Below are 13,446 nucleotides of genomic sequence, written 5' to 3' on the forward strand. Positions count from 1 at the left end.
ATCTGTCTTGTGATCCTTTCCATCGAAAGTGTGTGGGGGAGGTTTGTTTTGGTGGTTTTCTGAGATGGTCCTATATGCAATGTGATCCAATTTCCACCCAGTTTAATAAAAAGATCAAAGCAGTTTTATATTCAGAAGTGGAAAAACTTTAGAATCATCCACTCTCTTTTTCACGTACAGAAAACTGAACAAAGGTTTAAAAATTCCACTCTTTACAAAAGTTTCTATTGCAGTACTACAAATTTAGTCAAAACACTGTATAAATCATCTAAGATATACACAGATGTCTCTGCTGCAGAGTCCTAAAAAGAAAAGAATTACATTCCTTCAGAGAAAAATAGATGATTATTTACTACTCAAATTCTTTCAATAATTCAAAAAAACTCTGATAAACAGTTTCTGTCTTACAACTCAGACCTTCAGTTCTTCAGCATTATCTACAGATATATCCAAGGTTTTTACAATTAAAACCCAAGAAGTGAATACCCTTCCTCCCTAGGATAGAGCACTGTGGGGTACTTACGTTGTTCTACTTCTCCCTCTCAAATTCAAATGGAATTACACTCACATAACACTTTCCAAAGTGAAATTATTTTCATCACAATACTAAGTAGTAAACAGAATGAAAAGCTATTCGTTCTCAAAGAAAGCTAAAAATACAGAAGCATAACTGGTATAGAATGATCTTTCAGTCAGTTGAACTCAAAAATTTTATTAGCATTTAAAAATATTCTTCAAGTACAAAGTTATAGAACTAGTCACTTACTGATCCATATCTTTCTTGCAGTAGCTTAAGCTTTCAATAACAAACAGCAGGGTGTTCCCTGAGCAATCAAATATAGAAATGTATGGGAACAGCTGTCAAGATTCTCAGTATCACAGTATTTCCTGCCAGCTATCACAGCCATGTTGGAGTAGTATTGAATGCATATACAGCTAATCAGGTTAGGAAACAATATAATTCTTCAAACTCCTAATAATCACTGTTAGTTCAGGTTTTCACAGTGCCATTTAAATTAGTATAATAAGTAGTTCTGAAGAGCTTTTGGTCAAAATGAAATTTAATCACTTCATATTTTGGGAAGGAACCAGGTACCAGAAAACTGACTCCCATGGTTGCTTTTAGTTACAAAACCCAAATCACTAACTTGACAGGCAATTCTTCTCATAAACTTAAGACCTGTATCTTATACAATGATGACTGTGGTAACATCATCCTTATTCATTAGATACCCTTGACTTTCCGTACATTCACCAGTGCAAGCAACACCATTTAAGAGATGTCAGAAATTTTATGACAGCACAGCAACTTAGCCAAAACACCCTTCAGAAACAACAAAACACAAACACTCCACTGTATATATTCATATATATACTCAAACCAACATCCATCTTTCTGTATTTATACATTATGTATAGGTTTAGCTTCCAAAGGTGGACAAAGTTTTTTTCTAATCTCATTTTATAATTTAAATAAAGCAAACCTGGTCTATATCCTGCACCTCAAGTTCTGCTATTGGAAAATAAACTGTACATTTTTGCTGGTCGTCAAGGGCTTATGAAAACTGAGAGGGACTGCAACATCATTTGGACTACACATACCAGTTTATAAACACAACACGACAGACACAGGAAACTGTTACTCCCAGTTTCATTTCAAACATCTAACATAAATGCTTTGAATCTCTCCTTCAAAGAACCTGATTTTTCCACTTGATTAGAGAAAGAACTTGGGCAACCAAGTGGATGAATTGCATCTAAAATGGATATTGAAAGTATCATAAATACCCCAAATTTTCAGTGACAACCTTCCACAGTGAGAAGTGATACTGCCAAAAGAACTAAAGGGCTATGGAGGCAAACACTGGGTTTTTGTAATTCAAAATATGGTTGTACAATATATATATATTTTAAAAAGTTTGTGTACTGAACATTGATTTTTATTCAAATGTTCCTGTTACCTTCAAACGCTCGTGCAGCATCTACCAGATGAGACCAGTCTAGCCCTGTGGCAGTGTCTGGCAGGGGCATCAGGCCAGGATCATTGAATTTGGCTTTATCAGATAAGGACCCATCTGAGAACCAGAATTCATCTAAACAATAAACACAGTAATTAGTCTTCCTGTAACAATTATGCACAATTAATTTTGAAGCTGTAAAATGACCTGTAAAAAATGTATAAGCAAAGAGTGCTTATCTTCGTTACTCTGTTTTTCCTGTTCAATACTTAGTATGGGTGGAACAATTTCTACATGTTGGCAGAACACAAGGGAAGAGTTTCTAAAGGGTTTTTTTTGTGCCACTTTGCACATGATGTGTTCTTTGCATTTTCATGTGAACACTATGTGAGGAGGCAACATCCATTCTTAAAGCATAGCAAATTAAATCTGAGCACTGAGCAGAAAAGTTGCCAGATACACAAAGTTATATTTTTAAGGTGCCTGTGAAACAACATACAAGATACTTACATGCAAGGTTTTACTCCAAAACTTAAAATACTTTAGTTCCAGAACCAATTAAAAACATAACCTGCCTTTCTTTTAATACTAGTTTTCACACTGAAAATACTACCGTGTTAGTTTAATATTTTTAGCTGTATCTCTGAGGATGTAAGGCTTGTGTGGAATTCTAGAGGGAGCTGTAACAAACTATATGCTGTACACAGATCATATATTAAATTAAATGTATACACTACAAAGTTGGTTCAAACACAGCTTTCAGTTATGCAGTCTAGTGGAAAGGTGCCGCAAACATACATTTTAGTAGAGAAGATGCTAATTTTCATAATTACATTAAATAGTTTTATATTTTCCTTATCTCTCCATAGCAAACTTTACTCTGATCAATATGAACACATTAAAAAGAATACTGCTGAACAGGCATACAAAGTTTTATATTCCTAAAACTGAACATAAACCAAAACCATTATTTATAAACACAGTTTGTCCTAACCATAAAGCTAGCAATGGAATATACTACTTTTATCCCATAATATTGTCGGGAAGAAAGAAATTTTGCTTCAAAAGTATTCACTTAAATTTAAAAAAAGGTAAAAATAGTAATTTTTCCTCAAATATTTCAGAAGGAGATTTCCATCTAGTTATTCCAGTTATTCAAAATATAATACATAAGAGCAGTATTTTTTCCCAGAAAAAGATCAAACAAAAAAAAATGAAGAAATGCATGCATACAAATGGAAGAAACATTATAGTTTAAGAAAATGGCATGTTGTCATTGTCCTGATACCAGTGTTCATTTGAATTAAAGATTTCTGACCCAAAAATCCAAAAAGAGTACGCTGTTACAGAGAAACCTTGCTTAAAAAAATATAGAATATCAGGAAAAGGAAAGTGAAGGAGGCTTACAATCCTCTGTCAGAAATTAGGAGTCCCTGCAGAAGAGGTACAAATCCTATTTACTGTGGAATTTATCTTGTTCTACACTTATATGAAAGGTGCAGTATTGTTACATTACACTTCGAAGTGGCTTGAAAAAACTCTGTAGAAATATCTTTCTCAATACTACTCTTCAGTATGCAAAAGTGGACATTATATGAAATGGAAAATGCAATATAGACACATATTCTACTCATATATCTGTACTGAGATTTTATTTTCAGTTCCTTATAAACATACATAAACTCTCACCTAAGGTTACCTTGGTGCAAATACACTGGAAGTTGAAAGTCAGAGCAGTCTCTGAACTTTTGTATATGACTTAGAAATTATAAGAACCTTATTTATTCAAGTACAAATGTTTTATACATCCCTGTTGTGGAAAATAGACAGAATACTTTATTTGAAAGGCTGGCAAGCCAGCTTTTGGTTCTAGACCAGCAGGTAGGCCCTAAGGGACAGTCCTTGCTTTTGTGTGATCAGCCTACAGAGGCTGATTGTGAAACCTGTCAGGAATAAGCCTGCTCCCAGTACGATTCTGCTGGCTTTCCAAATTAAAGTGTAGGAGTGATATATTCACCAGTAGTCATCCTTCATTATGCATTGTCTTTGTGAGAACCTCAGTTCACCTTAGGGTGGATCCTATTCAGTCCTGCATAAGCCCTGACAGAGTCGCTCAACTGCAGAAAGCCTGCCAGAGTAGAGATTTGAACATTGATAGCTCTGGAAATGCAAGTGCTCATGCTGATGGCTGAAATTTCAAGTGGAATAACTGAATGGGCATGAGTAAGCCACCACAGAATAATTCATTTTCAGGATATAAATTGTGTTCTTCTGCAATGGGGAGGGGGGAAGGAAGGGAATAAAAAAAAGACTTCTAATTATATAGGCCTTGGTGCCTTTGAATTTCAGAGAATATTGGTTGTATTTCAGGAATGTTCTGGGTGAGATAAATTATTTCTAGCTTCCTGTATTTGCATTTCTTTCCTGCTCCCCTTACCTTACTGTTGCCTCCATTCTTTCCCTCTATGACTGCCACATCAGCAGCTGTTACCTGTTGTCTCCCTGTTTGATTTGGGCAAAGGTGATAAGTGATACTTGAGCATACCCACCTCTGCATGCCCAGGAAGATATGCCTGATCTCATAGGCCACTATCCTCACTGCACACAAGACTGACTTTGAGGCAACACAGATTTATCCCTTATTTCCTTCGAGGAAACATTTTCAGTGTTATCTTTCAGTTTTAAAGACAATTTTATTTCTTCTACTCCTTTTTGGTACAAAAATAATTGATCCTGTAGTTTCTGGTCCTTTCAGTTACGTCACTTCCTCTAATTAGGAATTTTATTTATTTTTATTATTGATGCATAAAAGTATAAATCATTGTCAAAAGAGTCCGTATTTTCACCAAAATTATGCGGTCAGTTCAGTTTCTGACAGAGCTCCTGAAATGGATGGTTATCAGTCCCACATATGACTGTATTTAGAGAGTAACTAGTTATACAGAAAAAGAAAGATTCACCTGACTTAACCTTTTCTACTTCCAAGGCAATTATCCTGCTTCAGTTGGAACTGCTACTTTTATGCAGAGACTAGATCATGAAAAAACTATCCGCTTACTGTGCTCAAACTAGACATATCGTTTATCAAGTAGATTATCTCAAAAGATGCTGCAGGTGAAAGAACCTATCAAATTATATGCAGATATAAACTCCACTGTCTGTGGGATGTTTGTTTTTCTTTCATGCAATCAGTAATTATAACTCTACAGTCCTCTTAAACAACAGCTCCTGTCTGCTGAACCCTTCCCTTCTTCTGTATTGCCAAGGGTTGCTGAAAGTCTACCTCCAAAGATGTCAGCCTGCTAGTAAACCTTCTCGTGGACATGTGCTCCTAATAACTACTTTTTCCTTCCTTTTCTTATTGAAGATAGTCTTATGTTCTTCTAGTGTGATGAACTATTCATTATGTGAGAGCCTGTAACAGCAAACACATATATTCCTTTGTTTGTGTGAATTAATCAATTGCCTGTATTTGCTTACTGAAAAACTGTTTTCCAAATTGCTAACATTGTACATCATCAACACACAGTGATGCTCTTCCATTTTAATACTGCTTCTTATTAAGGAGGTTAGTTTTGGACTGAAGTTTAGTAAGTCAGTTTCAAGACAGATATTCACCTACTAACATAGCTGCAGATACAGCTACTGTACTTCTGGCAGCCTTTTGCCTATAATGTGTATAATCTGAGAACTTTCAGAATCTGTCAGTGTACTTTAACTCTTTTTTTCACTTCACTTCCCCCAGTGATAAAATAATAATGAAAAAAATCCTGTAGCTTCACTTTTCTCATTATCTTTTTATAGTCAACATCATACACAGATGAAGTTTCTGGTTCTGTATTTGCATGGTCATTCTGTCTGATAATTCTGATTTCCCAGTACACTGAAACACCTCAGGTTGTTTATTATGCTTTGGTTTTGGTGCTGCCTTGCTTACCTATTAATCATACTCTTTTCCTTGCTAGAGGGTTCTCACGAGATTTGGTGCTGCCACAGTATTTCATGCTGAGTAATAACATGCAAGAACATACCTTTCTAAAATTAACTTCAGCTAAAATCACGCTATTTCCACTAATTTCTGTAAACATTAAATATCAAATGCTTTGAGACTGCATACAAAAGACATTACTATGACAGCTAAGACTCCTAATATCTGATACTAGAACCTTATGCTAAAATTATAAATGCAAAAGAAACCTCTCATTGACATAGAATGCAAACACTGATTACAAAAAATCTTCCTAACAAGAGCCAAAGTTAGTTTCTTATATTATTATATATATTCTATGTTTTGGAAACATAGATGGGCAAGTCATGATGTGGGGTTTTTTCAGAGTGTAATTTCAGATAACCAATTAAATCTTCCTTGAAACAGTCATCATAAAAGATCTTATATAGCTGGTATTGATAAGCATTTTTAAAATACAGAACCAGAAGCAGAAAATAGAGGTTACATAAGAAAACAGTATGAACTGCCTTGGATATCAGCAATCAGTTTATGACTGACAGGATACCAATTTCGTGGGTTTTTTTTTCCAGCTGTGTGTATCTTTCTGTATCTAAGAAGTAGCAAGAATGAAAAACTAAGTGTCTAAGACAGAAATAATACACAAACCACTAAAATATCACTGCTGGAGGAGCAGTATAAAGCTTGAATGTACACCGTTAATTGCCTTGTGTCAATCTCCATAAGAAAAGCATGGTGAAGGTTTGATCCCATTGCACATTAAGCTTTGTAAGAAATGACTCTAAAAAACAGGCCTAATAAAGTAACAAAAAAAAAAAAGGAAAAAGAAAAAACCAAAATACAATCAGGATGCCTAACTCTGTACTCTATAGCTCCTTCAGAGACTAAATCTACTGAATTCATCTCTAGTTAAACAAAATGGATCTCCCTTCACTATCTGTAAAATAATAAGATCTTTTCAGATTAAATTTGTAGTAAGAGTTTCACTCTGACAGAAGAGTATTTTTAGAATGGCAAAAGGTACACCAAGCATGCATTCCCATCTGAAGACGGAATTTAGCACTCGTTTGAGATACCAGTTTAAAATTAACCAGTACTTAGTCACTAAAACTCAGTCTCAGCTGAGGCCACTCTAACTAGACAAGTGTAGACAAGAGTTTTGTACATAAAGCTCATCTCTGAAACTTAGCAAATGACTGCTAGTTCCAGAAGGACATGATGAATGACAGAACCCCTTTTATTACTACTTTTAAGTCATCTGAACATGCACCTACAAACGTCCTTAATGTTTTCAAGAAACCCACCCACAGTTTCTTAATTATGGAGTTGAGAGTCCACATTTTTTTTAAATTTCAGTCAACTGTGATGCATTATTAAAGCAGATAAATAAAAAAGGGTTTTTTTTTTTTTTCTAATTTGGGTGTCCACTATAGGTGCCCACTATAGGTCAGACGCCTAAACTAATTGAAAAGCATATACATTCAGCATTTTTTAAAAAACAATTGACTCTTACTAAATAAACAAGAATGGATACGTAGTCTAAATATACATATCCGTCTGTGTAGATCGGAACTTTTCCTTCCATTTTTTTTTCCAAAAAAAATGACTGCAAACTTAATAGTTCACTCTGGAATTATTGCAAGCTAAGCATATAATAAAGGTCTCACTTATGAAAACCTTACAAGTAAAAAGACATATTCGTAGAACAGTTTTAATTTAACACCTCAGACTATTATTTAGCTGCCATTAAAAATGAAGTGTCATTTGCAAAGTTTTTACTAACATGTTAAAAAAGAGTTATCAGCAAATTCAATTTGGAAATTGAAGTCAACATTTATTGCACATTTCAAGATGTTACTAAAAGGATCATCTAAATATAAGCTGTTCCTTTTAGCTGTTATTTCAAATATATCTTTGAATATTTCAGTAATTTGAATGCACATAAAAAAATAAATAAAAATATTAAAATAGAATCAGGTCAGTTTCCCTTAATTAGGTTGCTACTGGAAAATAAAATGACAAGAAATATCTTCAGATAAATGTTTGTTGCCTATCACTGGTCTCATGAAAATTCTTTGGGAATTAAAGTGAATGCTGCCTCTAAACATGATAAATATGAATTAATCACTAAAGGCAAGCATGGACATGTACTGCTGACGAAATATTCTTTTACTAGGATAACTGGAACACTGATTTGACATTTCTTAATTTCACCTTAAAAGCAAAATCTAACTTAATACTTGGTGATTTGTTTATTACAAATATTGCAGACTCACCAATGACAGCAACAATTACTTACTTCTCAGATTTCCAAGTCCAGGAGTCAGGCCCATTCTGGGAGGCAGTGTGCTGTGATATGGTGGAGTAGTGCTGAACAAGATATCATTTGGCAAGGCCTGGTCTAGCATTGAACTTCGAGAACTAGCATAGGAAGATCCTCTTCGATTACTACATATACTTTCATCTGACAGGGTGCGATAAAGTGTCCTCCGTGGGGAAAGGTTTCCATAAAATGAAAACTAAACATAAAAGTAAGAACATATAAAAGTAAGAACATATATTACTGGTTAAAATAATTCATACGATCATATCCCATCATCAGTTCTTGGGAGTATTTTTCTGGGCAGGCAGTCTGGAATTCTTGAACTAATATAGAAGATCAGAGATTTGTTCCACCCTATCAGATCTACTGAGGCCTCAAAAGAGTTACTGAATTGGATTTTCGTACTTCCTCAATATTTTGGAACATATCACCAGTGAATAATCAGATATTGTGCAGTTTTATTAATTTTGAAATGCTAAATGAAAACTCCAGAGCCTTATGACAGCGATGTTTTACAGAAATGTGTATAAAGTTACCAACTCTGGCAACATATTCTGTGATTCTGACTCAACATCTATGCAAGACTATACATAGAACTGTTTGATTTTAATTTGAAATGACTACACTTTAATGTTAAATATTCTCAACTGATATATGCTGCCACATAATTCATTGGATGATAAAAGTGATTTGAGATGCTGCATCTCTCCAGATATCACAAAATAGGCTTAGAAAAGAGGGTAACAGAGTGCAGTGAAAACTGGTTATGCATTTCAAAAGGCTACCTAAACCACAACCCAAATATCTACAGAAAAACAAGATATTACTGTACTGTATAACTGGATCATTCTGTTTCATAAGTCATTCTTCAGCAGTGAAAGCCCAGGTTTCTTTACATCTACAAAGGCCAGTTAACACTTTAATTATTTTAACTAGTTTGTCCTGCATAAAACAACTAAATGTCTAGTTTTCTTTGTAGTTAATTACGAGTCGCACATTCCCTATGCAGAACAACTGCTTAAGAGGAATAGCTTTTGAAAAGCATGAATATAGTACAGAATTAACGACATCTACATTATTGCACTTCTGATAAAAGTTGCTTACTGATGAATGGCTCTAAAAGGAATACGCAGAGAGAATCATAGAATCATAGAATGGTTTGGGTTGGAAGGAACCTTAAAGATCATCTAGTTCCAACTCCCCTGTCATGGGCAGGGACACCTTCCACTAGACAAGGTTGCTCAGTGCTCCTTCCAACTTGACCTGGAACACTGCCAGGGAGTGGGGCATCCACAACTTCCCTGGGCAATCTGTTCCAGTGCGTCAGCACCCTCACAATAAAGAAATTCCTCCTAATATCTAATCTAAACCTAATCATTTTGAATCAATTCCCCCATGTCCATGCCACAAGACACAGTCTTTACAAAATACTTAAAGACATTTCATAGTGCTAGTTTAGGAAAGCATTTATCTTGATGACAATACAGAATATGTTCAATTGTTGCAATGCTTAACTACATCCCTGAGAAATATGAGGGAGACATTCAGATTCTAATCTAGGAAAGCATCAAAATACTACACTGGTTCTAGAGATCTGCCTGAAACAGATATGGGCCATGGAAATAAACATCATTAAAAATTTTAACATACACATAACATGGTCACAACAGACATAAGCAGCATCCCTAAATGAATGGATAGAGGACATATGCAGCATTCTTAAATGAATGGATATACAGTATTCTTCTGTAAGCAGTAGCTAAGGAATATGAAAAGACCCTGAGCTTAATTAGGAACCACATCGGGCAGAGGGTTAAAAGCCTTCATCCTCTGAACTGAAGGGTCTCTCTCCCTCTCCCCTGCACTCAAGATGATTCTCAGAAAGTGTCTTGTTGCAATTCTTGGCTGCTATTCAAGTCTCCTTAACCTTATACTGCATCTTCTATCTATAAAAGTTGTTCACCAGCTATCGAAACATGTTGAATGTTAATAGTTGGAGTTTTACAGTCTCCTTTCAGGGTGCAACGAAAATTAAACATTACCTAGAGGGCTCATTATTCCCTGATCTATGAAGAAGGTAAAGCCAAACCAAACAAAAAATGTGACTTGGTTGTGTAGAATCTCACATATTCAGAAAATTCCTTTCTGACTTCACTGTCAAAGGTAACTGGTTCACCAATATCAAGATTACTACCCTCTGTGAAGGCATAACCAAAGACTGTATACTGCCAAGTCCTATGGCCAGGACCTCTTGTAAGTCAGGTCCCATGGTTTCTCTTACTGTTTACTTGTCTTGGGAGGTGAAGGGGATAGCAATAATTTACCTAAGGACGGTCACACCTCCTCAGTCTTTTTTGATTCTTATTTAGGTTTCCAGAAACACTGGTAGTTCTTGAAATCATCACAAAACCCCAATTATTGTATCAATCATAAATGATAAAAACCTCTAGCACATTACTTATGAAAATTCAAACACATATAATGCACACTTAACATACTACATGTTAGAAATATATACAATCTGAATTTTAAATTCAACTCTGTACTTAGAGGATTCCTATGTGTTAGTTTTATTCAGACATGATGATTATGCTATTCAGCATACTGTTTAAACACCATGGGTTAAGAGAGCATTGAGTTAATATGGAAGTATGACAATTATCAGAAGTAACTTAATTGCTTTGTTCTTTATTCCACATTAGGCACAGAATTCAGAACGATTTATACTTTGGGGAGTAGCAAATTTTGAGTTCTCTATGCACTTTTTGAGAACTATTAAATATTAGATTGTCTTCATACAGTAAAAATTAGATGAGCTCTCCACTGGCACTGACAATTATGTCTTCTGAGAAGTTGCCACTGATACCTACATGAAATTGTGGTTCAGATTTCAGATGGAATTGTTGGTACCGACTATTGCAGGGCAGGGGAAAGTGGGCTACTTTTATTCATGTGCCTTAATATCACACAAAGTGTATAAATTCAGGCATCCTACATTGAAAATGTCACTTAACCTTTCAAATTATAATTAAGTTGTTCAACCTGCACTCATCTCTGCTCAAGCTAAGCAAAGACTGACTTCAACAAATACTGTATTTCATACATAATCAAACAAATTTCCCATCTTTATGGGAAATGATACTTTGGAATTTATGGTCAATATTTCTAGAATCCCCATGGAATAAAATTAGATTGTACAAAATGTTATTGCCTTCCCTACAGCAATCTTGGCAATACCACAAATCCATTTCTAAGGTAACTGTGGCTGAGATAGATAGAGACAAAGAAAGTAGCCAACCTTTCTTCTCCCTTCCTCCATAGAGAGGCTATCTGGCAGCATCAACTTCAGAAAATCTTCTTTGGACAAGATTTGTTGGCTTTCAACAATGGCATTCCTCACAGAAGTTTGGATTGGACTCGATGCAGACACAGCATCAATATCATCATACACTCTGTTGAGACAATTGGTGTTTTTAGCAAGAAATTGGATTTGAAAGGCTGCAATCATTTTCTGTCACAAAGTGAAAATGGTTAGAATTATCTCCTGACCCAGCACACTCTATTTAGAACATTTTTTTGATCACTTTACATTTATGAAACTGTGGGTGCAAAAGGAAATTCTTAAACCACTGAAAAATCAAGTTTAGGAATCCTAAAGAACAATGCTAAAGAGCATAATCCTGGTTTCTCCTAGCCTGCCTCTCTTTTTTATACACCACACTTCTCTATCAATATAAAAGCTGTATTTATGTCAAAATTTCCAAAGGTTCATCACAAAAATGTTGAACTTTTACTTCCATGGCAAATCAGAAAATCAATATTTTATAGTGTGATATTGCATCCAGCTTCACAATCTGCAAAAATTACTGTGGTCAACGTTGGCAATGTTTGAAGTGTATTGGTAATCAACTGTGTAGTGTGCTACGTGTATTTTATTATCAGCAACTTCATAAAGTTCTTTAGATAAATAAAACAGCTGTCTTCCTTAATCATCAGCACATAAAAATCTATTTACAATCAACAATAGATTGTCAAACTGAGTTATTATCCTTCAGCTTCCTTCCAGTGAGAAAGGAGAGACAGAATTTTAACAGGTTTACTCTGAAAATGTAATTGAAGGAACTAGAGATTCCCAGTCACAGAGAACACACATTGAAAGCCATCGCTTACTGTCAAGTGCAGCATAATCAGTGACTCTGTCTTCAGCAGAGAGGAAACAGACTTCACTATGTTAAAGTGTAATTCTCAGTGAATTATATCCTATAGTGGCACAACATTCAGCAATTGACCTGATTTTCATCATTGCTAATTAGAGATGTTATTTTATTTCAACATAATTATCCTCAGAGAGATATTTCCTCTCCGTGATATATAGAGAGCTTTCCTAGAAAGAACAAGGAGAGGCAACACTGTATGCCATGGAAAAATCTGACAATATTTTCTGATATATGAAATGCTGTCATATTCAATTAATAGTTCTTGAATAGAACTATCTTTTGAAAATAATTGTCTAAATTGCCATTGTTTCAGTCTAAATACCATGATTCATTATCCAATTTTATTTTAAGGGTGTCATTCAAACTAAAGAGAAATTGTTTCAGGAGTTCATCAACTTCAAAATGCGAAAACTTGTGGGAATCACTGATGTTACCACTTTATAAGTTTAAATAACACTACAAATGAAGTAATTAAAACATGGAGAAGGGGAGTGGAAATAAAATCACTTAACAATAACACCAAGAAACACAAATAACCAGGACAGGATGATTATAACATCTTCTACTTCCTAAAATTAGGAATTTAGGAGCTTAACTTCAGGGTCATATTTCATAGTATGTATTTTCTAGCATATATTTTTAATTATGACTTTTCTCATAGAGATGCACAAATATGCAACATGAGATATAAGATGTTAATAACCAACTTCCATTAAACAAAGAATAATCCCATATTAAACATTTGAAATCAGATACTGCATATCATCTTGTCAATTTATCAAGATTTATAGGGCTGAATACGGTTTAATGAGAGATAGCACCCAATAGCATGCACAAAAAAGAAGCAAGGACGTTATCCAAGAAGATGATTTTGAAGCTAACAGGAATTTAAATGTTAAACAGCAGATTCAAACATTACTTATTACTGATGCAACACTCCAAAAGTAGCATCTTTCTGTATTTGAGATACCGCATATTTTC

At 34.7% G+C, this 13,446-nt stretch overlaps 1 protein-coding gene across 3 annotated transcripts in view; it reads right to left on the reverse strand.

Annotated features, from left to right (window-relative positions):
- SIPA1L2 (signal induced proliferation associated 1 like 2) overlaps nucleotides 1-13,446 on the reverse strand; it is a 130,987-nt gene that overhangs the window by 9,250 nt on the left and 108,291 nt on the right. For 2 of the 3 annotated variants that reach the window (XM_027657299.1, XM_027657300.1), the window contains exons 17-19: nucleotides 11,547-11,700; nucleotides 8,225-8,444; nucleotides 1,962-2,093 (exon numbers count right to left, since the gene is read on the reverse strand). In XM_027657299.1, the coding sequence (XP_027513100.1) occupies nucleotides 1,962-2,093; nucleotides 8,225-8,444; nucleotides 11,547-11,700 (506 nt within the window). The remainder of the gene's footprint in view (nucleotides 1-1,961; nucleotides 2,094-8,224; nucleotides 8,445-11,546; nucleotides 11,701-13,446) is intronic. The other variant, XM_027657301.1, reaches the window with a different exon arrangement.

Source organism: Corapipo altera, unplaced genomic scaffold (assembly GCF_003945725.1).
Source record: "Corapipo altera isolate COAL_440 unplaced genomic scaffold, ASM394572v1 2c, whole genome shotgun sequence".
NCBI lineage: Eukaryota > Metazoa > Chordata > Aves > Passeriformes > Pipridae > Corapipo > Corapipo altera.